Genomic DNA, 26,444 nt, shown 5'->3' on the forward strand with positions numbered 1-26,444 from the left:
AAGCAATGGGCTTATTTTATAATGAGTTCCAAATACCATTTCCTATTACGATATTCGGCCTGTTTTGTATCACTCGGCTAAGGCCTCGTGCTTCAAATTTCGGCCTTATACCCGAAAAGTGATCTGACAACGCACTCATACCGAAAATGACTGTTAACGAGTTAACTGTGTTTCATGTTGTAAAAAATTGGACAAATTTGGTTTAAAAATTTATTCAAAAATAGTAATTATTAAAAATAAACGTAACGTTTACGAACAATAACTATATACATATACTATTAACCCATGTATAGAACACTTTTAGGGTGAAATCATAACACGTCAACTTACAAATCTGATTCTACCCCAGAGTTGATGAAATCCTTAACATAAAGAGCGGTTCTGATCGGCATTAATCTACAAATCAAATTAACGTTTATCAAGTTCATTAAAAATGTATTCAAGTACAACCTAACATAATTGTTGAGGGACATGAGATAACCAGGTATGGATACCAATTTTTTGTTCATCTGTTGCGCCCTCATGATTGCCTTAGCGGCAAATCTGGGCTTTAACAAAGGCATCAACTTCTCAAATTTAACTTTAGGTCTTTTGCAAAGTCCGGTATCCACCATGTACGGAAATACGCAGGTGGTTTCAATTTTGCATTTTGGGTCCATTCGTAGTTCTTCGCTCAGAGCTTCCATCATGCCGTGCACAGCAAATTTACTACCACAATATGGTACGAGATTCTCAAGACCGAAAAGACCAGCACACGATGACAGCGCCACGATGTGTCCGTGGTTATTTTTAAGCATTGCAGGAAGAAATGCTTGAATCGTCTGCGAACAAATTTAACTAAGTAGTAGTCTCACACGTGGCGGAATCAAAATTATACCCAACAGTGGGCCAACACGTTCACGTTAAAAGTTCTCTCGATTTCGTCTTTAGTTTGAGTCAATATTGGATGCGTGGGCATGATTCCAGCGTTGTTGATTAAAATGGTGACATCTCCAACCTCCTGCTGCACTTTTTTAGCAACTTCAAAAACGTTTTCTCTATTGGAAACATCACAACTGAAACGATACGTTGTTTAAAGCAAATCGTAAAAGTTTCTGTGCTTGTCACTGGTAAGCATGAGCCGTGGGGTAACCGCGATGGTTTATTTCCGAAATAGTTTCTTCGTTGTTTTTCATGTTAACATCCCATCCGACCACCTTGGCTCCCTTTGAAGCGTACAAAAGTGCCAACTCTTTACCCATTCCGTGACCTGCACCTGTAATCTAAATAATCATTTTTATATGTTTTATTTAGACTTTCAATAAGCCAATATCATACCAAAACAATTTCGCCTTTCACAGGCTTGGGTTGAATGGGCACAATAAATCTGTATACACATTCTCCTAAGCTGTAGAACATTTGCAAAAATAATAATACGATATCTCCCAGAACCTGAGCTACCTCTAATAGTTGTTGACCTATACTTTTATTTCTGCTCCTGTAACAATATAAATACAAAAATAAAGATATACACATTACAATAATAATAATTGAGAATTTCGAACCATATTATCGATATGTACCCAGAAATTATCTCAAATATGATAAATATAAACTAATTTGGTATGCAGCGATTTTAACTAGCCTAAGGTCGCACTATGTTTTTATAACACATTTTATCATTACTTGATTGTAATATATGTACTGATAAATGAATCCGGCCTGAATGCCGTTTTATCAGTGAGCTAACAGTTGTATCGAACACCCGGCTTGGATACAACTCTTCGTTTCATACTTTGTATTGAAAAGCGTCACTTTGACAATTCAAATCAAGGTGTCAACAGTGTTGCCAATCTAATTTAAAAGTCATAGCCTACTTTAATTATAAATTTAAATGATCTCACGGTAATTATAATACGACTAACTGCATCAATCTAAATACAAATCTTTACTTACAACAAAAACTAGCTCAGTAAAATTCCCAAATTGACTGTCAATGACAAGAAAATAATTGTATAAAATTCAAATTTTCAATTATGATCGCATAAAATAGACCAACATTTGGTTGTAACTGGTATATTTTCAAATTCATCAAAAAAGTGGTTTACCCTGGAATGACATTTACATGAATAATATATTAACTAAAAAATCCTGAATTACTGTAAAACAAGAAACACGTTTTATTTTCATCCTGTTGACTATTTGCAAACAGGAAACTTGTTTTAGAACATGTGTATGTATTTATAAAGTAAATAAACAAAAGTAAATCCACCAACTACAGATAACCTATTTATCTAAAATCAAATATTAGTGCAGTTTAATGCACCGGGATTAGCCGACACTTGACTCATATTTTATTATTATTCAGTTTATAATAATATTCCCCAATAACAAATTTTGTAAATGAATTGTATAACACCAGATAGTAGGACATAATCCTCGTACGAATTCAAACTGGTTTGGAATTTGCCAATACGTTTGCCCAATCTCCGATAGAAATTACTGTAGGGTGATTATACCATTACTTTCATTTTGGCTACGAAATATTATATCTATTTTCGCTCAAATAACTGAATGAACCATGTACGCACAATTGTAAACATAAAGACCTTATGTAACGACATTTTAAGAACTACCTAATCCTTACTATGTCAAGGTTTACTCGACTGAGGAAAAGTTGCATTCTGATCGCTCGATCTTAACAATTAAACGTTTGAACCCACACGATTGATTTAAAAATAAAATTCAGATAAAAAGTGGTATAGTGTAAATCTAAATGGAAAAAAGAACGTAACTTCTCCTTGCTTGTTAATTTCTGGATTTCATCTCTTATAAAAAACTACAATCGAATCAAGGTCGCAGTAATTAAGGCTTTCAGGTGCATGTTTACTTATATAATACCAATAAATTTGGTAGTTTTTTTTTTTAATACCTAACATGCAGTAATAATTAGCTGAAGATTTACCTATATTCTGCATTATAACTAAATTTTTCTGTCGTAAGGACTCTTTAATGATACTTCATAAGGACACACACTTACTTAGAAGTTGTGAATTTATTTTTGTGTGGAATAGATAATTAAGAAAATCGGTTTGTACTCTGTACTTATTTTTCAAAAAAATGAAAATATCTGTTTCGAGTAATCACCAATTAAATAATGTCTAAAACTGCATGATAGGACTTGTCTGCACCGGATAATATTTCTAATGTAAAATAATACGGGTGTTGCAAAATTACATGCGTAAAAACGGATCATAACACACATTAAAATAAACTAATAAAATGATAGAATGAAGTGTCGCATAAAAAAACAACACAAGTAGAAACTTATGAATTATAACTCACATTTGTTGGGTTCCATTTAAAGCCATTTTTGAATTGGCGTGAAGTTCCACCATCACTGAGATACTTTAGGAGAGCACGTTTGACTTCTGCTGGGTAAAACATCAACTGAAACTTGCTGGGTTAGACTACTGAAGTAACCTTGTTCCAGCCGGCGTGTTTCGGTTTGTAATTTCATATTTTATAATATCGACGTTAATTTTATTTAATCCATAAACCCAAGTGTCCCATAAAAATTATTAACAACTATTAATAAAACAAAGGTAAATATTTTTAAAGTTAAAATTACAAGATTCCTCTTTTATTTATCGCGCAATTAAGAGAATGACAATGACGAAAAAATAAAGCTAATTATAAATATTTAATGCCGGCATCGTTTATTATTTGGTGCGTGTGCCAGACTATCAAAACATTTTTCCACAATTTTCAATTTTTCACGCGACTCAGGTTGTTCGAGAAATAACATAATGGGTTTGTTTACGTTTCAGAGTAATACACCATTACCTAAATTTTATCATGATCAAATGTTTGATCATTTCATAAAGTTTGCTTAACGAGCGCGCACACGGAAATTCGCTTTTTAAATTAGTATTAAGCATTAAAGGAAATTCCAATTGCATCTTTAAATTTTTATTTCGGGAAAATTATCTTAAGGGACCTGTAATTTTTTTGAAAAATAAATACAATTTAATTCAACAATTACATGGCAACTTATACCGCTTGCTTGAACAACAATTACTATTTGAGTTGCCAATAAAACTATGGTGACTTTTTGCGTCCCTGTTGGCTAGATTTCTCACATTACTGGAAGTGGCGTGAATTTAATAGATTGCCGAAAATGGGAAGCAACGATTTATTGAAAAATGAGGAGTTTTTAAAAACAAACAAGTTAGAGCGAGGAAAAGGCGCTGCTCCAAATGACTCCAATTATCAATAAAAGATTACAAAAACAAAGACCTTTAAATTTGAAATTTATGTCAGCTGTCAATAATGACAATAAAACAAACGGAAAAAAGTATAATGCAGTCTTGCCAAGTTCAAGTAAAATTTTTTATTGCCAAGTCATACAGCAATTGTTGCTCACGCGGTACCTATTTTTTTAACGTCGCCATTCGCAAGTGAATACATAAACATGGCATATTTGAATCAATCAGTGTCACTTCTTTTTCGAATAAACAAACAAATTTGACAACTCGTGTTAAATTTTATAAATCGAGTTTGTTACAATTGTAATACAGTCAAATGCAAAATATTTTGGTCGCCAATATCATTTTTTGACAAACAGTTTCGGCTGAAAATAAGAGTTTCGGTGAACTTTCGGTTCCAGCCGAAACTGTTTTTCGTCGCGTCTCGCTCTTTGTTAATTTGATTATTATTAAGTAATACTTATAAATGTTTAATTAAAATTGACAGAAGTAATTTTTTAGTTTGATTTATAATAAAAATAGTATAAGTCCGGACAAAATAAATGTGAATCCTGACTTTAAAGTCAAATTACTTAACATGTTCAAATAAAAATGTAAGGATAAAGATTTATGATGAAGAACAGATCTATCACCAAAGTTGCAGGTGAAGAATTTCGAAAACTCGCTGTATTTATACCTGCTCCTTTTCGAGAAGGACTTACCATAAATCTTTACTATCGTTATCATGTGGTTAAATAATTTGACTTAATAAAGTCAGGATTCACATTTATTTTCTCCGGACTCTAAGCATAAAGATCTTTTTCTACTTTGCGTTCGTACTGATGCTATTACGATACTGTTTTGCGTATCGTAATAGGAAAAGGCGTGATATAATAATAATACTAAAAACAGTGAAATTTAATTTTTTAATGTTGACGGATACTTTAATTTTTTTATTTTTTTTCATTGAAAAAGTGGCAAAGTAGAAAAAATACTGTATGACATCTCGTTTATAAGGCATTTTATCGCACTTACTCCGTTAGGGCACTCCTTGCTACGCTCATCGTGCTCTAAAACCGTGCGTGCGATAAAATGCTTCTTATAAGACTCGTATCATAATATATTATCTTCTACTTTGCGTTCGTACTGATGCTATTACGATACTGTTTTACGTATCGTAATAGGAAAAGGCGTGATATAATAATAATACTAAAAACAGTGAAATTTAATTTTTTAATTTTGACGGATACTGTGGTGTCGCGGCAGACCGCAGACGTGACCTTGGGTGGAATCCTTCAACTTTAACTTTTTTATTTTTTTTCATTGAAAAAGTGGCAAAGTAGAAAAAATACTGTATGACATCTCGTTTATAAGGCATTTTATCGCACTTACTCCTTTAGGGCACTCCTCGCTACGCTCGTCGTGCTCTAAAACTGTGCGTGCGATAAAATGCTTCTTATAGACTCGTATCATAATATACTATTTTGTTTATTTTTGGATTGAAAACAGACAGTTGTATCTAATTACAAAAGTCTATACCTATCCAAAAAGTAACTGAATTCAAAAGTTTCGGTTTCGGTTTCGGCCGAAACTGTAACAGATGCCGAAATTCGGTTTCTCGGTTTCCGCTGGAAAACATGGTTTCGGTGGGACACTACTTAATTGTAACTCGTTCTTAACCTTTACATTATTTATTTGACGTTAATTGTGACATTGACGCGGCGATGTCAAACTCATGATGCTACTAATTGACGTTTAAATTATTTTTGACTTTTTGATGACAATACGCCTAGATTACACAGTGTAAATTGTTTTGCATTCGACTGTAACACCACCAGATCTACAAATATTGATAGAACAATTTCAGTACTTTTTCATGTAATACTCACATCTCTGCAGGAGACAAAATCGAACACAATTTATTTAGTCAATTTTGTGAATTAAATAAACTTCGAATTTATCAATAAAAAATATAAATAACGTGGAATCGCCCATTTGGAAAGATTGTCGTGAATTTATAACTTGAAACTATGGTAAAAAAAAACTTAATTCACAGACAAACTATCATCAATCAAGATTTGTTTACTCCTGTTACTAGGCAACAGAAATTGGGAGCTATCTACCGAAATACAATTTAAAATATTTATTTTCTGTCTCATTTTCCCTGTGTGTTAAATCAAGTTCTGGCAAAATTTTAAATAAAACTCGTTCTTTTATTGATCGGGAATATTTTATTCAAGCTTTTAAAGTAGATAAAAATGTGTTTTTCGATCTTTCAGAGGGCAAGCACTTCCCAAATGCTTCTAGCAACAACGGTTCTTCGTCAACGGTGGCTTGAAAATCTTCCAAAGACACCTTGCCGTCTTTATCTTTATCAATTTTTCTCATCACAATATCCACCAAATCTTTTACGCTCTCGTCAGGGTCCTCTTCTTGTGGATGTTTTATTAAGCAGTTTCTGGGAATATTTTATTATTCCTAACAACTCGTCGGTTCTTAATTATGAAAAGAATGCATGCACAAAAAGCAGATAGCATTGAGCAAACTCGATTCTCAAGAATTCTATTAAAAAAGAGATATTAGAAATCTGTTAAGATAAGAACTGCAGAAGCTGAATGGGCAGGTTTTTTTTCAGAAAATTCATAATTACTAAGATCGTTTCATTAAAATAAAGCAATAATTTATTGTGTTCCCTTTCTTTTTTCAATTTTATGATTGTTTGTTTTCGAAAACGATAATTGCGTTGGGTGATATTCATGTGGCAAATTTTTGTTGCTATTACGTACGAATTAAAACTTGTCTATTGTGGATTTTTGAACGATTACTCACTTTAACAACTGAAACATTTCATCTTTGGTTATGAAACCGTCTGCGTTCATGTCGTACACAGCAAAACAGAATTCGACGTGTTTGTTCGTCGACCCTTTTAGAAACAAAGACAGACCATGTAGCCAAGCCTCGAGAGTAATTAGTCCGTAGTTGGCCTTGTCCCATACACAGAATATTCTGTCCATCAACATGTTTTCCGCAACAATGTCAAATGTGTTGTGCAATATCTCTCTAAATACGATTCTATCGATTCCCTGAAAAATATCGTATTATAAAACTTCGGCACGATAACATATCATACTTCTTGAACATTCGCAGGTTTTCCAATAACGGATGGGGCATTCGGGTTGGCCTTTATCTTCCCTTGACTAGACTTGGTTTTATTCATTGTAACTAATTTCCTGAAGATTTTGTAGAGCGCTTCGATTTCGCTTCTGCAAATTTACAAGTGGATGCGTCGATAAACTTTACCTATTCGATTATGTAGCTACCTGGTGAAGAGCGTGTCACGTTTAGCGGCTTCTAAAATTTTCATTGAACACCTATAGGCTATGTCTTGTTCTGTCATTTTTTTGCGACGAGATTTTGTCGGTTTCACAGGCGGTTGAGCGCTACTTCCTTTACTACTTCTGGTGCCCGCCAGAAAAAGCGAAACGCTTTTCATAACAATAACCCCCCCGCGCATGCTTAAGCCGGATAACCCCGTGGACATCTACTGAAAGAATTTTCACTATTTTCACTCAAAGTTACACCACTCCAACTTTTCTAAATTTATAAAAAAAAACGAAGCATGTAATTAAAATAAATGGACATAATTATGGGATAATTACTAGGTATTTCTTCTTCCATACATGAAAAGTAAAGTTGTCACTAATTATTATGTTAATATTTATAATAGAGTGCAGCAGGTAATTAAAACAAGAAAACCAAATTTTGCAATACTTGTACACAATGCCATACAATAATAATCGTAACAACGTCGATAATTATTATCATTTGATAGTCATCATCATCATCAAGTACCTATCTGTTAGGTGTTTAAATTCGATCAAAATAATTTAATCCACCTGATAACACTAATGGTGTTTACTGGGTTTAATCGGGTTCAGTGTTCAATCGACTGAAGTCTGGATCTTGTTTACAACATTGAATAATTAATCCCACGTGCTTTGTCAGAATATGTAGATAGAAACATGACAAATAACGTTTCATGAAGGAGATGAAAATGATCAGTTGACAGCAAAATCGTTACAGAAAATAAGTTTGTAGTTCTCCCCCCAAAAACTGTTCTCGAACAATTTAAAAAAAAATTGTGACCCTTATTTTCCTCGTATCTAAAACCTGTTCACTTTGTATTGAACGTCAGTGGTGCAAATGACTGACCTGTTACTATGACAGCTCGAATGAAAGTTAATGCCAAGTGTGTGCGATTTGCACCACTGACGGTCAATACAAAGTGAACAGGTATTAATTATTCATACAGAACATCCATGGTGTGATACGATATGTGGTAAAACATGTCAGTAATGTTAAGATTTTTTAGACGAAAAAAAATGCATGCCTATAAAATCAAAATAATGTTTGTTTATTCCATTTACAACTACGAGTATAGTAGAACATCTTGGACGTTGATGTCTGATACCGCAGCTCGATAATTAGAAATATCGCTATTCAAATAAATGAACCGAGTACTTCAACCGAGTTGAATCTCATTAACATTAATCTACAATTAGAAACTCTTATATCTGGTAACATCAAATTAAATGTGGATATTCTTTTTATTACTTATTTACTCAAGTAAAAATGTTTTTGATATTTGTTATTTTTTGCGTCTATCGTTTATTCTAAACCTATACTTACCTAATACGTTCATACTGGTTAAATAGCACTTAAACTGACATATTGTCATTAGGATTAAATTCAAAAAAATACCTGGACTGTCAAAAACATAATTGTAGTTAATATCTGGGTTTTTTTTTGTTTTATCAAAGAACCACGACCTGTTGATTTACGTTTGCAATAATAAAATTTTACAAGATTTAGGGAATTTAAAAAATGACCATTGAAAGTACGCACTGCGCAAACTCGCATTTAAAATTTGAACGTGTTTTTAAAAATGCCTCACAAAGTGATACATTTATTAAACTCTCAAATTAGTTGTTATTAACTTTATTAACATGCTGCGCTACAAACCTCTACATAACCTCAATTTTTATACACTGATCGCCAAAAAAAGCATAGCACCCAGAAGGGATGATCATACGAACTTGAAATTTTTATGACAATTTGAGATTTGGCAAGAGAATGAATGATAATAATTTCAAAAAAATCTGTAGGTAATGAGGAAAGATGTTAAAAAAATAATAATGCGTGGTATCTCCTCTCAAACGAATGCATTCATTTAAGCTCTTTGAGTTTGAACTGGAAGCTCAGCCAAAGTTCCTATGGGTGCTGGAAAATCTTCAACTCTTCTGCCGATCTTGTCCCATATCTACATGTTCAATCGGCGATAAATCTGGGGACCTTGCAGGCCATGGTAGTAAATTGACGTTATTGTCAGCGGCAGCCCGAGCCCTTTATCAGGGTAGAGCAAGATTGCCTTTCGGTGCCCTTTAGCCGACAACTTCGAATCAAAATCAAAATCGGATTTTAGCGCCCCTTCTCACCTGGCGCCTAGAGCGGCCGCTCCTCTCGCTCTACCCCAGGGCCGCCACTGGTTATTGTCATTAAAAACTCTTTGAGTTACTCTTGCAATGTTTGGCCTTGTGTGTTGTCTTGCTGAAAAACACTGTTGCGATGCCTTTGAAGATATGGCAACAAAACTGGCCCAAAACTTCGTTGATGTACCGGGCCGCATTCAGACTTCCTTGAATGAAAACTAGAGGTGACCAGCTTCCAAACTGTATTGCACCCCAAAATATAACACCAGCTGTTAAACCAGAATGGCGTCGAAGTGCAAATTTAGCCTTTGTCCTCTAGGTCTTCTGACACGCAACCGTCCATCAGATTGCCATAGCCAAAACCGAGATTCATCAGTCATCACTAAAGATGATTTGGTGCCATTTATCGATCCAATACTCCCTCAGCGTACACCACTTAAGCCTGGCAACTCGATGCTCTGAGTTTAAAGGAAGCCGAACAATTTGTCGTTATGATGCTAAGCCATGTGAACGGATTCTGCGACAAATTGTTCGCATAGACACCTGTCTTTCCAAAACAGCCCTCCAAGTAGCCTCCACCGACGGAGTTGTCTCAAATGGGTTAACTGAAGCCAGTCGCCGAAGATTCGTAATTCGTGGCCGACCACTACCTTTTCTACGCCTTTCTGAGGCTTCGTTGGACCAAGCCTTCCATGATTGTTAGCGTCACTTCGACTCAATCTTCTGGCAATCTCGGGAAAGGATAATCCGGCCTCATGTATTCCCACAATTCGACCCCTCTCAAAAGGAGTTAATTGATAGTAATGCTGATTACGACGAACACGGGGCATGACAACGGCACAACTAAAGGAAATCAACGTCTAAACTATCACTAATCATTAACTTTGCTACACACGGGGACGGGACAAAAAAATGTAGGTATAAAGATTGGTAATTGTTTACTTTAGCTATTTGTGGAATTTTCGCGTTTTTTCTGGCTAGACAGCCTCAGGGCGTCTTCCTACATCGTTTTCCACCACTCAAACCTTGTGCAAATGAATTTTTCTTGCCCTTTAGTTATACAGGGTCATAATAAATGATTGTCCCAGCGCAGTTGGCGTTGAAAACCCACACAAATTTTGGATGTGCCGCTAGCCTCGCAACGTTAAACAAACTAGTAGACAGATTTCCGCTACCGCCAGTAGCGCCACCTATCGGTGCTACTAGTCTGACTCATGTTATGAGGCTTGCGGCACATTCAACTACGTCACCAACGCCTACTGCGATGGGATGGGACAATCATTTATAATGACCCTGTACTAGACATTGATGCGACCTTGACACGACCTTGAAACACAACAAGAGAGAAAAACAAGAGCATTTGGACAAGGTTTGAGTGGTGGGAAACGATGTAGGAGGACGCCCTGAGGGTGTCTGGCCAGAAAAAACGTGAAAATTCCACAAGTAGATAAAGTAAACAATTACCAAAAGATTAAACACCAGACAAAAAACATCCATCAAGTTCGTTGTTCATGATAAAATTTTAATAATTCATTCCTTCATTTGAGGTGAATAGAGCACTAAAATTTCAAGTTCGTACGATCATCCCTTCTGCTCTGCTTTATTTAGTGTACTTAAGTGAAGTCATAGGTACTTAAATCAAATCTCGTAACAAAATAAATCTAGGTTATGTTTGGGTTTTAAACACTTTTAAAACGAAATGGAACAGCTAAGTAATGGTCATTATTCATTAACGTCTATAAAAGAAACGTCCAAATGATAAAACATTTGCTACAACTCTCTTCTCTTCCCCTAATAAAACCACATTAACACGTTATAGTTCGTTTCGAAAATTTCCAATTTTTCTTTCTAACAAAATATTACATTTTACAATATATTTGACAGTATCAAATTATGACAAATGAATAATTTGAAAAATCACGGATACCAACCACGTAATATGAAAATAGCTAGTGATAGTGCATGTCCAACCTACTTATTTATAATCTATTTTTTTATCACAGACCCACCAACACCCCAATTTTCACCCAAAATAGAGCTGCAACATCGTACACTTTTCACCTAGGGTAAAAAATGAAAGATGTCATAATACACTGAACATTTTTTAATCAAATTTCATTTTGACAATCCACAAGATTTTTGAATTTGAATTTACCACCTGAATTTACTATGAGAAAAACAAATATCCCCAAGATTTTGAAATTGGTTGGTTTTTAATTCTTATTGAACCAAATTCATTAGATCCTTGACAAGATTGTAATCGAGAAAAGCAGACATTGAGATATTTTAACTGTTTTAACACCAGTTGAAATTTTTGCAGTTGTTTATTAATCTAGTAAGGACAACCCGAGGGAAACCTGCTTAGCTTTTGTATAGATAGATACATATTAAACACATTTATCATGGTTTCGGTATAAAATATTGCAATAAATATTGAACTTTGTCAACAATATCGATTACAATTAAATCAAAAACAATACAAGCGAATTCTCATTCAGAGGCAAAGCAAGCGGTGGTCTCTACAAATTGTGAATTTGTGAATTCAAACAAGAACTGTACCCAATTTCAAATTTTCGATTCGTCGAGTCAACAGAAAGTGTCTGTAAGAGCAAAATTTCAACATTTTCTTCCGTGGTAGGTATAATTTGCAACGTGGTGACTAGGTACAATATGAGCAACAAAAGAGGGAACTCGGGGTGCAAGGTGCCGATTTAATGATTTTGTGTATTTCACAACAAAGCTGAACTGATCAATTACGATATTTCTAGCTTGCATCGATTTTAGTTAATTTTAACTATTGATTTCCAGATGCACGGGCAAAGGCAGTTCTTTATATGCTTCTATTCATTCCTTTACCTATGAGACTTTTTCTATACACCTAAGAAATCAATGCGGAATATATGATTGATTAACTTTTTTCAATCTCAGAAGTCGGCGTCACAACACGCGAAGTTCACACGCAACATATGTTTGGTAACTAGGCAGATTTTCATATCAAACCGAATCAACTAACACATTACCTGGTCCAATCTTTTCTCTATCGATATCACTACACCACAAACAGTACGGCTTGTTTAATCGTCTCCAAGCAACATAAATTTGGCTCTATTATTTAAAATAGAAAATAGTATAACCATTTCAAAAAAACTTGATTAATAAGACACGTAAATAAAATTTTGTAAAAACGTAAAGAGAAGATAGGTAGGTACGTACAGAATTAACTGCACTAATTAACCTAGTTAACAACTATTAAATTTAATTTTAAATTGTGATGTATCGTACTTTGTCCGAACGGACATTAAATCGCATAACAACTTCAGTTTCCTGTCATTTCACCAATTAATAGTTATTGTAACTATAATTAGTTTCTCGTGCGAGCACCTCTTAATGTCTGTGCTTAATGCGCTTGTAAAATTGATTAAATCGATTATGTTCTTGGCGAATCCGTGATAGAGAAACGTAATAAAAAATATTAAAACAATCTTGTAATTTTACAATTTATTTTCATACAAATTCAGAGAACAACTCTAACGACATCAAACAGTTCAGACTCATTAAAAACAATACTGTAACATTTACAATATTAACGCAACGAATTCCTTGTTGCTGTTTTAAATGACAAGATGACGCCCTTAATGATTCATTTGTGATATTTAAATTTACAGGTTTTAAAATAAAACAATACTCAATGTACACATATGTAATCCACTAATATATTACATTACAAAATATTTACAAACAGAAATGTTCGGTTGTTGAAGGAATAAGAAATAGTAGACAATCAAAGTGCCTAATTTATAGCACGATAAAGTCACAGGTAGCACTAGAAATCTCGGAATGATATTCAATATTAGTGAAATTAAGAATTTTTTTTTTAATTTTCTTCAGGTTAGATTTTTACCGCTTCACCAAAAATTTACAATGCTATACATTAGGAAGGTGGTTGAACGGTTAGTTCCGTAAATTTAATAGAAATATTATGAAATGAACATAATAATTCATTCGTGTAAAAAAATTTATAAATAATTTAAATTGCTACTATAATCACAGATTAATCAGTAACATATGTTATAAAACTTTACAATATACACATTTGTAATGGTACTTCAAATTTTGATATTTCTATTAATAGTTAACTACTATTAGCAATATGAAAAGTGGTGATATCATACACTTCAGAAGTCCAAATTAGTTACTAGAAAAAAAAATTCAAATATGCTCGAACAAAATAAATTTACTTTAATAACTGAAATTTATCGTGTGAACTACAAAGACATTTTAACTGAAAACATGAAATGTGTTACTGGCAATGACAACAATTTTTTTTAAAAAATGAGCTTATCAAACTAGTTGAGTAACTCTTATATTTAGATAAGCGCTTATAATTAGATGAACAGATATTTAGAATTTGTATTTGTTTGAAACCGAATGCGACGTGAAATGAAAAAAGATGGTTAATTAGCCAACAAAAATGCCGCCTGATCGTGCAAATTGTAATTTTGTAAGAAAAAATCAAAATCCCAACTTCTACAATAACAAATTAGAAACTTTAACAACTAGTAACAATATAACCAGATATTTCTGTTAACCACTGGGTCAAAATTAAACACGTTTTTTGTTCTTGATGAATTAATAATACTTAACTGGGGCTATTAAACCGCGTGAAAAACGTTATTTGGACATAAGGAATTGTTACTGTAAATCAATTTAAAATTACATTACACTATTTATGCAATTATATATTATACATAAAATAAAATTGCTACTATAATCACAGATTAATCAGTAACATACTATAAAAATTTACAATATGCACACTTGTTGGATGATTTAAATCATATGGTATTCAACATATACCTTTCATTATAGGATAAGTCCGAAGAAGAGTGTAGTGTATTGTAGAATTATTAGTAAATTAATGATACAAAAATTGAACGAATATAAAATGTTACACCAGAAAAAAAATTTACAACCGCGAAATTCATTATTACAATTACAAATAAATCACTGCACTCTAAATCAAACCACTTTCTAAATTAAAATAATTTTACCTTGCGATATTAAACGATTAACTAAAACGTAAAATTCTTGGGTGTTTTCGAAATGGGAATTCTGAATTCATGTAGGTGTAGGAGTTGTAGAAGAGTCAAGATTAGTAAAGAAAGCAGATGAACGCATTGAAATGAGCTTAGGAGAACCAGGAATATCCGACGGTGATCCAACTGGTGACGCCGGTTCATCTGCAACGTTAACGTCCATCAAATTTGACAATTACTTAAAATAACAATGAAGACAAATTTATAACGACTATTAGACTGATCTTTGCCTCACTCAACAGCTCAAAAGGTGTAAAGGAATTTGTTATTAATAAATTTAAGTCGAGATTATTTATACAGTTTATTGCAAAACAATTACAATGAAAAAAAATCAAAAATCGACAATAAAATTTTCAGTTAAATAATCAGCGTATAAGAAACTATTTCGTTACAATGTGACATTTGTTTTAAACATCTCCAAGAGGACTGAATCATCAACATTTTAGATTTTCTCATTTTTTCAAGTTAAATGAATTATAACGCTCTCTAGAACGCAACATTATAAAAATAAGTTGAACACTTTTTTCTAGTTCTATGTAAAAAAAGGTTACATACACATATTTCACCCACAAAGACTTTGATATAGGTGATGCATCATAGGGTACGCCTTAAAAGTATCTAGCCTCAGAGAGAGCTTAAAACAGTCTCATATTAATAAGCTGTTGACTGGTCAAGTTCAAAAACGATACACAACAGCAATTTTTAATCGGTAATAAGTCAAATATTTTGTACAATAACAGGTAGTTATCATTCCAAATTATACACTTAAAAAACAATTTTTACAACTAAATGAAATAATCCATAATGTATTTGTATATAACAGAGAATTAGTAGTATAATTTAAAAATATATATATAATTTTCGGCTACTAATTCTATGTGAACAAATTGAATAACTTACACGGAATACAGCGACTTTTTTTAACAATATGGTACAAAAGGGTTAATTATTGATACATAAAAATTGAGAAAACTTATCATCAGAAAATGGAGATACACAATACAGCTTTGAAATATGAATTAAAATGTAAAGTGACTAATTACAATAGGGTATGGCAATTGTGACATGTGGTGAAATGAGAAAGTGCTTTACCTGGTAGCTACTCACCTACTCCTACAACAGACAGATTGCCTGTAAGTGGAGTAGGGGATGAAGATACTGTTGACATCATGCGGCACTGCTCCTTAACAACGGGATCTAAAACAAAATTTCATCGTTACGCCCCTGATTTGAAAAATACGAGTGTGCGCTATAATTAGCCCACGTACAATGGCATTGGCAACCTTCCAAACTAGCTATCGTTTCGAAGCTTTTTTTAATTACATAATAATCATACGTGTAAATGCCTTACTATATACTTAGTGATTCTGAAAACGATCTTGACGCAACACTATTGAATCAATAAATCCGTCTACCTTACTAAAATCGTCGTTTAAAATGAAAAATCAAAGTGCCGAACGTGTGTACCACTTCGTTTGAGGGTTAAGAATTAATTTTCAGTTGACACAAAAAAAGTAGCTTCATTTTTAGCGAACATATACTAAAATTAATGCACACAACTTGACCCACATACGATCATTCGCATAACTGCTTGTAATAATAGACATTTTAGATAAAAAGGTCTCGTTAATCTGATAGCTCCTGTACAAAAAAAGATATAAAACTAAATATTTCGCGAACGCCCGTTTTTACCGAACATAATGATCAATCAATATAACCAATATAATATTTTTAACTTCCACAATACGGCAAAATTGCTCTTAAATTGACGAATAGTAATAAAATTATTTACTAACAGCCTCGTGCGCTTCAATTGAATTGCAGTTACGAATTAATACCACTTAAATATTTCAACACGCCAATCTATAATTGTCAAACGTGCAGAGACAAAAATTCGTCGTTTTTTAAACTATGCTGACAGTATTTTTTCACTTTTGAAAATTTAAAGGGCAACTTGAAATTTGTTCGACATGAAAAAAATTAATTGAAAAGCATACTTACAGAAATAGGAGTGATCCATGGCATCACGTGCAGTGAGACGCTCGAGATGATCATAACGCAATAGTTTATCCAAAAAATCTAACGCTTCTGCGGATACTAAATGTTGATTTTCGTTATGCACAAATCGCTCCCACCTCTTACGGGAATGTCTAAACGGACGAAACAAAATTAATAGTGTTAATTAGATTAAGAAAAAATACGCACCTTCCTAAAATGTCATTAAATCGTGGATCTAATTCTATATGATACTTATCAAGGTATTCGAAAAGCTCTTCAGTTCCTAAAACTTTGGCAATACGGACTAATTGGTCGTAATTATCATGGCCATGAAAGAAAGGCTCTTTTCTAAAGATCATTGAAGCTAACATACATCCCAATGACCACATATCTAATGAATAATCATACATCTGATAGTCTACAAGCAGTTCAGGTCCTTTAAAGTACCTAGAAGCGACTCTTACATTGTATTCTTGTCCTGGATGATAAAATTCTGCTAGACCCCAATCAATTAGCCTTAACTTTCTATTTTCATGATCAATCATGACATTATGTGGTTTTACATCCCTGCACAAACAAACCTATGTCAATACAATATATTAAAAAAATAAACAAAACTTAACATATTATACACAAATAAATTAGGTCAAGGACCCAACTTCAATTATAAAATTTCAATTACCTATGCATAATACCCATGCTGTGACAATAATCCAAAGCTTTGAGCAACTCATATAAATAATAACGAATATCGAAATCTGTAAGCGTTTGGTAAAGCTGCTTGAAATCTGTATTATTGACGTGTTCAAAAATAAGTGCTGGTGTTCTTGAAACGGGATCTTTAACAACAGCCTCGAGAGTAATTATATTTGTACCTCCACGTAAATTCTCTAATATCTTAATTTCTCTTTTTATTTTCTTCTTTTTCACTGGCTGAAACGAAACATTTCATCATAAGATAAGTTATCCAGTAATCTCGGAAAATAGTGTGGACGACACGATGATACAACAAAAACAACAAACGACGTCTACTTATTAGTAGCTCTTTTTTCACTTAATTTACCGCCGGTTTTTTTTTTACACATTCTACGCAAAAATACGATGACTTCCGTAACTGATGACGTCACCGACCTGTCTGTGACGTCATTCAATTGCATCACGACTTGTATTGAATTTTTTAGGTTACAAATTTTCACGTTTTACACCACTCATCGCACTTTTGCGATTTGAAAAATATTTATCGTTTGTTCTGACAAAAAAAGTGGGTGTTAAAACGAATCAAGGTCGATTTTGGAGTATAAATTAAATTCTTGCAGATTTATGATTAAAAAAAAAATTGATTGTTAGCTTGCCTGAATGTTCTAGCAGTATAGTATCATACAGTCGATGTTAAGGGATGCATGTGTGTTAGATGTAAGCGATAGTGTAGTAGAAAAATAAACTAACCTTTAATATTTTGACTACACATTTTTCATTGTTTGTTACATTAACAGCTTCGAAAACTTCACTATATTTTCCTCTCCCTAACTTTCTGACCAACTGGTAATCATCCTGTTGGCCCCAATCAACAACGTAGCTTTCATAATCCCAATATTCACGTGGTTTGTGCGAATTAACTTCAGCATAAACTCGGGCACGACTAGGTACTGCCATTATTTTATTATGCACAAGGCTGCTCACAAAATAACGAACATAAGCTCGAGTTCCTTGAACGGTTACTGGAAATGAAAAAAATTACGTTAGAAATGCAAGCAACGTGGGGCTGTGGGTAGAGACTATTGAGTGCTAACATGAATACTGGCTCAAGTTACCTTGTTTAAAGCACAGTTTTGCTAATCTAGAACATTTAATCAGCATAACTACATATCAGAATCTCCAAATTTTGTAAGTCAAGTAGTCAATAGCCTTGTATAGGTAGGCACACGCCATTCCCCTGTACATACTAGACTTTAGAAAGACTGGATAAAGGCTACACTTAAATACTCCATACCTAGTTCATTCCGTAGACAATTTATATACAGAAATATCCGATAAAACGACACATAGCAACTTCGATAACCTTTTATAATTTATCTAAAATCTTGTATATGTATTTTTTCCTCAACACTACCCGGCTTCTTAGCAAGGAGTCAGAACCAAGATGGAAGGAACTTCCATCCCGCCACGGTAGACTAGATTGGTAGCTAGCAGAGAGCCACTTATTTCAGTATATTGGATACCCCTCTAAAACGACATTGCCAGAACCAGTGGCGTGCAAATACAAAACTCCCACAACCACGAACCTCCTCCCACAACTAACAACCCTCAAACACCCTCCAACCAACTAAACCTACCGAAATACTGCCGACAAAAAAAACAACCTTCCTCAAATTCAGCCCTTTCCGCCCAAAAATCCCACAAACACTGGCCGAAAAAAAACACCTTCAGACGTCACTGAACTATCACAACAAATTTCCACTTTACCCCGCGAGCAAGTCTTGTTGGTACGTGACGGCGCGTGCAGATGGCGCTCCGAAAGCGGATTGACGTCGTTTGAAAAGAGAATTTAAATTTTGCGCGCTGAATTTAAACACAATTATTTTTGCATAATGAAATTAAACTAAAAAAATTTGCGTCTCCAATTTCTATGAAAGGTAATGTACGAAGATTTTAAGTAGCAGCGATAATAATTCTACAGGTGTGATACTCAGGCCGACAAAATTCGTCTAGTTCGCGCAGTGACGTCATCATGAAAGTATCCGTCCATAATTATACGAGGGATAGTATTTAGTTAAAATAAAAGAAGGTAGAAACTACATATATAAAAGACATAAAATAAATGATAGTAAATATAATAAATATAATAAAAGGGGATAAAAGACATAATAAATAATGGAAAATATTAAAAATATAACATATATACATTCTTGATCTGAAAAATAACTGTTTAATTTCATCAAGACAAGGGATCGTTTTTGCTTAATAGGTACATTTTCTATAAAAAAAAAATATAAATGGGTTTGTGATTGCCAATGAATCACCATTTGTGTCATTAAATATTGTTTCCAGTTCCTGCATATGCAGCATAAGTTCCCCCAATGGTTTTGTTAACCCACCCTCACACAACTGGTTTGTCCAAGAAAAACTGCTGCTGGCATTTTTGTCTGCTTTTAGATTAATTTGATGACAGATAAATCCTGCCAAATGTTCTAAGGCGTCATCAATTTCTTCTCTGAATTCACCCACGAATTCCTCTGTCAATAATAATCTGCCCTGATAATTAACTTTTTCAGATAATTTGGAAAACAATGAAAAACAATTTCCGCTTAAAAGAGATTCTTTTATATTGTGCTTTTGAGCGTCAGGCGTCACATCGTCTTCAACATTTTCACCTTCTGAAAGGGAACCTTTATTTCTACTTAAGAAACATGGCGGATTTTGGCTACACAATTACACAAATACAAATTTTACTCCTTCCATAACCAATGTCTAGATTCTAGAGGATAATAGTGGATGTCTATGTTCTAGATTCTAGAATTATTATACCATGGTAGCGATGGGGTTAGCTGACTTTTTTATAGAAACGGTAGGTATACTATGCGAGAGCAATAAATTGTAAAGGGAAAAACACTAAAGCCCGGTTGTATAAAGCGATGTCAAGTTCGTTGTTAAAGTTAACATAATGTCAAGCGATCTGATTGGGGGATATTTAATATTGGATTTGAATCAGCCCATCAAATGGGCGGATTTCCGACTTGACGTGTTGTTAGTTGATACGATGTTAACTAATCTTTATACAACCGGGCCAAAATAAATTACTACTATATGGACCTGTTCAGTACACGCTCATAATTCACAGTTAATTCAAAGAACTCATCTATGAAATTAGCATCAAAAGAAAATTATTAGTTTTTGAATTATTCTAGTTTTAACATTAACAGCGAAAAATGATCAAGATTTACAACTACAGTGTCATAAATAAATACCTCGTTGTTGATATATAAACATATGTTGACAACTTTTGTAGTAATTCTTAAGTCCCTAAAGGAAAGAGTACCATAACAACCACTTTTGTGGAAGTGGCCGCCCAATTTAATAATAAATCATAGTTAAATTTTGCACTTTAATTTCAAATTCCATTTATTTCAAAAACTAGTTATGTTTTCATTATTTCAATGACACTAAATTTTTCCTAAATGTTTGCAAGGACTCTCCTCTCAGTGAAAAATTATGTAAATTAATGTAGCGGTTATTGAATTAAAACGAAATATTTATCTGTTTCATTAAAAAATTTGAAATTTTTACAGACTGTTCTACAGCGATACACAATCATTCCTGAATTTTTTGAGAATTTTAAATCGATTAGAAGTGGGTGTTTTCGCTCGAGCGGTAAAACTTGACTCACAACACTTAAAACTCTGCTCTGTTTAAAATGTCAAAATGTCAAGATATTTCGGCCTTTTCTAAGGTATTTTTGAAAAAGGTAAAATTCGCTTTCGGCTCATGAAGCTGCCCTGAATTTCAAGGCATTTCGGTCTGTTTGTATAAAAAAATAACTAACTAAATGGAAAACACACAGTTGACTAAAGTGTCCCAGAAAAGGGGTAGGGACCTACCTACATATACAGGATAAAATCGAAATATGTACACTGGCGGCCACCCAAATGTGCACGATTTTTTTTCAGATTAATAATATGTATTACATTGGTATTATACCTTTACACGACTAATTTTAGAATCTTCACTTTTTTAAACAAAGCATACATTTGTCATAAAAAAATGCATTCAGCATAAACCTCACTGGAGAGGTCCCGTTTTAAATCTAGGGAAAAATTGAGAAGTCCACCAGCTATCGTGCACTTTTGGGTAGCCGCGAGCGTAACCTACATACATCACAAAATTAAAACCCTATGATTTTCAGACCAATTGTGAAACGTGCATTCAGTGTTGGCATATACCTCCGCATGAGGGCAGAAATGCTATGTACAAAAGTTAAGTACGCCCCTGATAGCACGTTAGGAAGCATAATAAGATGAGGAAGAGGAAGTGGAAAGAGTGAGAGCAGAATAAAGATGGATGTGTGCGGTGCTGAGCGAGAGGGACGGAGATACGGACAAGCAAGAGAGAGGGGAGAGAATCAGAGAATCGAGGTATAGTATTTTTACGCCGAATCGAGATATTGACTAAAATCATAAATCACACCAAAAAGAAACAGATCTTAAAGCACCCCATTCGGTAATTTATGGTGGGGTGTTAAATAACCTCAGCCAAATATTTGGTGACACCCAACGGGCAAAAATGACGGTTTCTTAAAATACCTGTAAGTGGATTGTAAACTGTTTCTTTGTTGGTGTGATTTATGGTTTCAGTCAATATTTCTATTAGGGGTAAAAATACTATACAACAGGGAGTATGAGAAGTGCGTGACAGAGGATGTTCCGGTGTACCTGGGGAAAGAGAGCGCGAAAGAAAGAAAAATGATGGCGAGATTCAGATGTGGGAACGAGGAAAGAGAGAACAGGTATTGGATGGAAGAAAGAATGTGCAGGATGTGCCGTGAGGAGAGAGAGACGATCGAGCACATGTGGAGCGGATGCGGCGAAATGAGAGAGAGGGAGGGAAAGGAACTGGGAGAAGTACTGAGCAAAGACGGAAGAGAGATAGGATGGATGAAACAGGTATGGAAGAAGAGGGAAAGGACAGAGAAGGAGAGGAGAGGGGAATAGAAAGAAAAAATGTTAGTTTAATTTAAATTCTTTTGGAATTGTAAGTTTTCTTTGGACAAAATTGTGTATATAAGAATCCTTTAAAGCCCGTACGGCAAAATAAAGTTATGAGAGTATGCTCTCATAACTTTATTTTGCGTTGCCTTCGATAACTTTTTAATTTTATTATGATAAAATTAAAAAGTTATCGAAGGCAACGCAAAAAAGGTTCAAAAAGTTTTGTTATCGCGGGTACTTGTACCGCGTGCAGATTAGTTGCTTTCAGTGGTAGACACCGAAACTGGTTTGGCGGGAATTAATCTGCAGGGATACAACGGTTTTCTATATGACGTGAAACAATTGAGATGGAGAGTTTAGTATTTTTCACTGCTTTATGTTTTGGAACTAGAATTTAAAAACGTGCAATCTATCACCGTACGGAGTATACCTTCGGGTATTGTTGGCTTGGAATTTTACGTCTCAGTGTGTCATTCATTAATCATTATCATGGAAAATTATATCAATAGTGAAATGACCGATATAGTAGACTTTGTTACAGAAATGCAGATGGTGTTGCCTTAAGGGCACAAGTTTTGTATCGCGAAAAGTTTCCGGCGCGTCGTGTTCCGCATTCGTAAACATTTCTGGCTGTTGTACAGCGTCTACGAGAAAATGGTACTTTTCGACCGAGAAGTGTGGACAGAGGCCAAGAGCGTACCCCAAGTTCTGAACTCTGAAGACTGTGGAAGAAAACTCATCAAGTACCCGGCAGTTAGCTAGTCAATTTCAGGTTTCTCACTTTGTGGTATGTCGCACTCTTAAAGAGCAAGGGTTGCACCCCTATCATGTTCAGCGGCTGCAAACATTGCAACCAAACGATTACATTCGCCGACAAGAGTTTTGTGAGTGGGTGCTTCAAAAATGCGTTGATCAACCTGATTTTTTGCGAATTGTGTTGTTTAACGATGAAGCGGGTTTTACAGGTAACGAAGTTTTTAATAGCCACAACACCCATATTCAGCAACACAAATCCGGGACGATACAGCAAGTTTTGCAAGGGTTTGGGACAATCTACATCGAAGAGCACAGACGTGTTTTAAAAATCACGGCCGATATTTTGAACAATTCTTCTAATTGTACATAAGTACGTTACTGTTTAGTTATGATTTTTGCTTTGACTTTTCCTTTCACTTGGTTTTCACTCTTAGTTTTCATATACGTTTTTGTGGTATTTAAAGTGTTTTTTGGCTATTTCATTCATAGTAAGTTTTTGTGACTCTGTTTTTAAGGCATTTTTGCGGCTATTCATGGTTCAGTTTATTAAAGCTTCCAGAAGCGTCTCGTCCGGGATGGAATTAAGTTAAATTAAACTTTATGAATTTAAATGTTTAACCGCATTTTCGGTTTATTCACTTATTAAACATACTATGGTTTACATATTGTGATGCATTTCAATTTCACCCTGTATATACATATTATATACTTATATATTTTTATTAGAATTTGTTGAAAACGTCGAGTCCCTTCCAGAGTCGCTATTTTGTTCCTGACCTGACCTGACCTGACCTGACCTGATTTTGTAGTTGTTCCTGATTAAGTTGTTCATCATCTGTTCTGGATTACTACAAAAAAAAGTTCTATTATTTTTAGATAGATGTTTTCTTACCTACAGTTCAAGAAATGTCTTAGCGCGAGAACGAAACGTCGGTTATCATCCTCAGTATTAAATAATCAAAGGGTGCAGTCTTCCTTCTATTAAATTAATTACTTCTATTATAATTAATTATATCTTCATGTCTTCGTAAATAATAACATCTCGCCCTTGTAAATAATTTGGATCAGTTGCGATAATAGTAACAGGTATCCCTTGGTTGACTATTACATATGCTAAAAATAATCGATTGTTTTCACCCAGTTGAACATTAACACGTATAAATGTTGTCATGTTTTTAAATCTACGTCGTCGGCGTTCGAGTTGAAATTGGCAGAACTGGTCAGTCATTTTCTTTAAATTCATCTTATCTAAAATAAATCTATTATTTTTATCATTGTTTTTACACGTACCAAAACTTCTTTACCGTTCTGCAAAACAAAACAAGACTACAGGCAATGCACTAACAAGCGTTGGTCGTTTTTAGGATGCTGCACGAACTTCTTAAATAAATAATGTATTTAAGAATTTTATGGGATGCTGCTGAAACTCAGATTGTCTTGCAGGTTGCAGTTGGATGTATAAATAGTTGCATAAATTGCAAGTATTAATCCGATTATTCGTCGACGCCGATTGTAGGTACTTTTAAAAAAAAATCCGCCAGCACCATCTTGCGGAAGGTCCCGAGAAAATTTTTTTTGAGTGTACGGCCGACGAGACGAGAACGAGAAGAGAAGAAGAGTGAGTGGTGGACGGGGAGTTCCAGTGTGAAGATGTAAAGGCGTGATGGGGTCCCACGTAGGGTCGAGTTTTCGGGGATGATCGACGCCAAGCGCTGCGGCGGATTAAGGGACACCTCACGGGAAAGGTCCGGAGTGACCGACGCCGGGATGGCGGATTGGCTCCTTTCCCCGATCACTGGGACGCCGTCCCCACTCAAACGAAGAACGCCTCCTCAACCCCCCGCACGCCCAGGAAAGTGGTAAATTCGTTTCCTTTTCAATTTTTTTTACCACGGGTTGTTCGTCCCGAAGATAACGTGACCTCGTCAGGAAACGGGCCGGACAACTTTTGTGTCCTGGTTATCGGATTAGCTCTTGCGTTTTTCGATTTTCGTGACAGGACGACGACGAGGAAGGCCGGGGCCGGATGGAGTTTTCCCGGAGTGGACCAGCTGGGTCCTCCGCAGATCGCGGCTGCTGGCGCCGTAGTGTTGATAGCTTGCGGGCAAGGGTGCTGGATCCAGCTCGACAGGTATAAAAAAAAAGTTTTCCCATTCATAATTTGGTTTTATGGCAGTGCAATTGTAATTATTAGGGGCTGGGGTTGTGGTTTTGGCAATAGTGAAGATATTGTAACCTGGTCAGACAACAGAACTTCTTTTACAGTCCTAGAATTTATGGCGGTAGTTGCCTATTGTCGGGGTATTTAACTCCCTGACAACAGGGCTGGTAGTAAAACCAAATTAGAAATGGGAACACTATACATCAATATACTAAAATCAAATGGACCAGCTTTTATTAACATACAGTAGAAACTCGATAATTCGTCACTCGTTAATTCGGCATGTTCTGTAATTCGTCACCTTAATTATAACCGATGTTGATTAGGCGAAAAAACAATTAATCAAAAAATTATTAAAACCGATGTTAATCAATTTAAAAAAAAAACAACAAACTACACTGACCGGCACAAAAAACGACTCATTTTGAATTTTATTAATATGTATAATTAACTAATTCACTGTCTTAAAAAAAATTTTTGATATCATGTTGTATTGATAAGTGTTATTTATGTTATTCTTTGTCAAAGAATATCCGATAAGCAAAACATTAAACACAGCAAATAAAATTTTAATAAAAAAAAAATAAAAGTAATTTTCCAGAAAAAATTGTATGCTATGAAAAATTGTCAAAATTTGAACAGCATTTTAAATTAGTATCTCGTATTGTCACATTAAATCTTTTAACACGTAAATCAACCGACAAAAACACATCGTGGAAAAACGCAAATTTTCTAATTATTTATTTAAACAAAACAATTCGGTTGGCATGGTGATCATAGCACTCCCGATCATTGAAAATATCCCAATTTAACTATAATAAAGAAAAATAAGCACAAATATAATTTCAAGATCATTTATTAAAGAAATCATAATGAGTCGTTTTTTGTGCAGGTGAGTGTACATATACAGGGGTGAGTCGAGAAGAACGGCCGAAACTTCATGAGTGTATTCACACGTGAAAATAATGTAGAATAAACTGATACGTTCTTATCCGATTTTCATTTGTTTTCAACTT

At 34.4% G+C, this 26,444-nt stretch overlaps 3 protein-coding genes across 6 annotated transcripts; all 3 read right to left on the reverse strand.

The window, feature by feature from the left end:
* Window positions 1-196: 196 nt before the first annotated feature.
* Window positions 197-3,679, reverse strand: LOC138139886 (17-beta-hydroxysteroid dehydrogenase 13-like). The gene is made up of 6 exons (XM_069060461.1): window positions 3,325-3,679; window positions 1,318-1,477; window positions 1,108-1,262; window positions 878-1,055; window positions 451-821; window positions 197-396 (listed from the first exon to the last, which is right to left on the reverse strand). The coding sequence occupies exons 1-6, from the start codon at window positions 3,375-3,377 to the stop codon at window positions 327-329; spliced, it is 987 nt and encodes a 328-aa protein (XP_068916562.1). The 5' UTR covers window positions 3,378-3,679; the 3' UTR covers window positions 197-326.
* A 2,755-nt stretch (window positions 3,680-6,434) lies between these two features.
* LOC138139887 (calaxin) lies at window positions 6,435-8,310 on the reverse strand. The gene is made up of 5 exons (XM_069060462.1): window positions 7,886-8,310; window positions 7,547-7,820; window positions 7,357-7,489; window positions 7,056-7,309; window positions 6,435-6,684 (listed from the first exon to the last, which is right to left on the reverse strand). The coding sequence occupies exons 2-5, from the start codon at window positions 7,765-7,767 to the stop codon at window positions 6,462-6,464; spliced, it is 831 nt and encodes a 276-aa protein (XP_068916563.1). The 5' UTR covers window positions 7,768-7,820; window positions 7,886-8,310; the 3' UTR covers window positions 6,435-6,461.
* Window positions 8,311-13,400: 5,090 nt separating this feature from the next.
* CkIIalpha (casein kinase II subunit alpha) lies at window positions 13,401-19,291 on the reverse strand. 4 transcript variants are annotated; one of them, XM_069060265.1, is made up of 8 exons: window positions 18,800-19,096; window positions 18,621-18,742; window positions 18,256-18,527; window positions 17,492-17,742; window positions 17,017-17,376; window positions 16,813-16,961; window positions 15,904-16,008; window positions 13,401-14,955 (listed from the first exon to the last, which is right to left on the reverse strand). In XM_069060265.1, the coding sequence occupies exons 2-7, from the start codon at window positions 18,664-18,666 to the stop codon at window positions 15,911-15,913; spliced, it is 1,176 nt and encodes a 391-aa protein (XP_068916366.1). In that variant the 5' UTR covers window positions 18,667-18,742; window positions 18,800-19,096; the 3' UTR covers window positions 13,401-14,955; window positions 15,904-15,910. The 4 variants fall into 4 exon arrangements, with proteins under 4 accessions (XP_068916366.1, XP_068916365.1, XP_068916368.1 ...); XM_069060264.1 differs by lacking the exon at window positions 13,401-14,955 and having other exon boundaries at window positions 15,094-16,008; XM_069060267.1 differs by lacking the exons at window positions 13,401-14,955; window positions 18,621-18,742; window positions 18,800-19,096 and adding an exon at window positions 19,143-19,291 and having other exon boundaries at window positions 15,094-16,008.
* Between the last annotated feature and the right edge of the window lie 7,153 nt (window positions 19,292-26,444).

The sequence above is a fragment of the Tenebrio molitor genome, chromosome X (genome assembly GCF_963966145.1).
Source record: "Tenebrio molitor chromosome X, icTenMoli1.1, whole genome shotgun sequence".
Taxonomy (NCBI): Eukaryota; Metazoa; Arthropoda; class Insecta; order Coleoptera; family Tenebrionidae; genus Tenebrio; species Tenebrio molitor.

Bases quoted from the DNA above. Each gene is read 5' to 3' on its own strand.
- LOC138139886 (XM_069060461.1), bottom strand. From the start codon at position 3,377: ATGGTGGAACTTCACGCCAATTCAAAAATGGCTTTAAATGGAACCCAA. The intron at 1,478-3,324 runs GTGAGTTATAAT...ATATTGTTACAG, and splicing joins TTAAATGGAACCCAACAAAT to GAGCAGAAATAAAAGTATAG. The intron at 397-450 runs GTTGTACTTGAA...TTTGATTTGTAG, and splicing joins TCCCTCAACAATTATGTTAG to ATTAATGCCGATCAGAACCG.
- LOC138139887 (XM_069060462.1), bottom strand. From the start codon at position 7,767: ATGTCCACGGGGTTATCCGGCTTAAGCATGCGCGGGGGGGTTATTGTT. The intron at 7,490-7,546 runs GTAGCTACATAA...GTAAATTTGCAG, and splicing joins CGTGACACGCTCTTCACCAG to AAGCGAAATCGAAGCGCTCT. The intron at 6,685-7,055 runs GTGAGTAATCGT...AAATATTCCCAG, and splicing joins GAAATGTTTCAGTTGTTAAA to AAACTGCTTAATAAAACATC.
- CkIIalpha (XM_069060265.1), bottom strand. From the start codon at position 18,666: ATGCTGATTAAATGTTCTAGATTAGCAAAACTGTGCTTTAAACAAG. The intron at 18,528-18,620 runs GTAACTTGAGCC...TTTCATTTCCAG, and splicing joins AAAACTGTGCTTTAAACAAG to TAACCGTTCAAGGAACTCGA. The intron at 16,009-16,812 runs GTAAGTATGCTT...ATTTTGTTTTAG, and splicing joins CATGGATCACTCCTATTTCT to ATCCCGTTGTTAAGGAGCAG.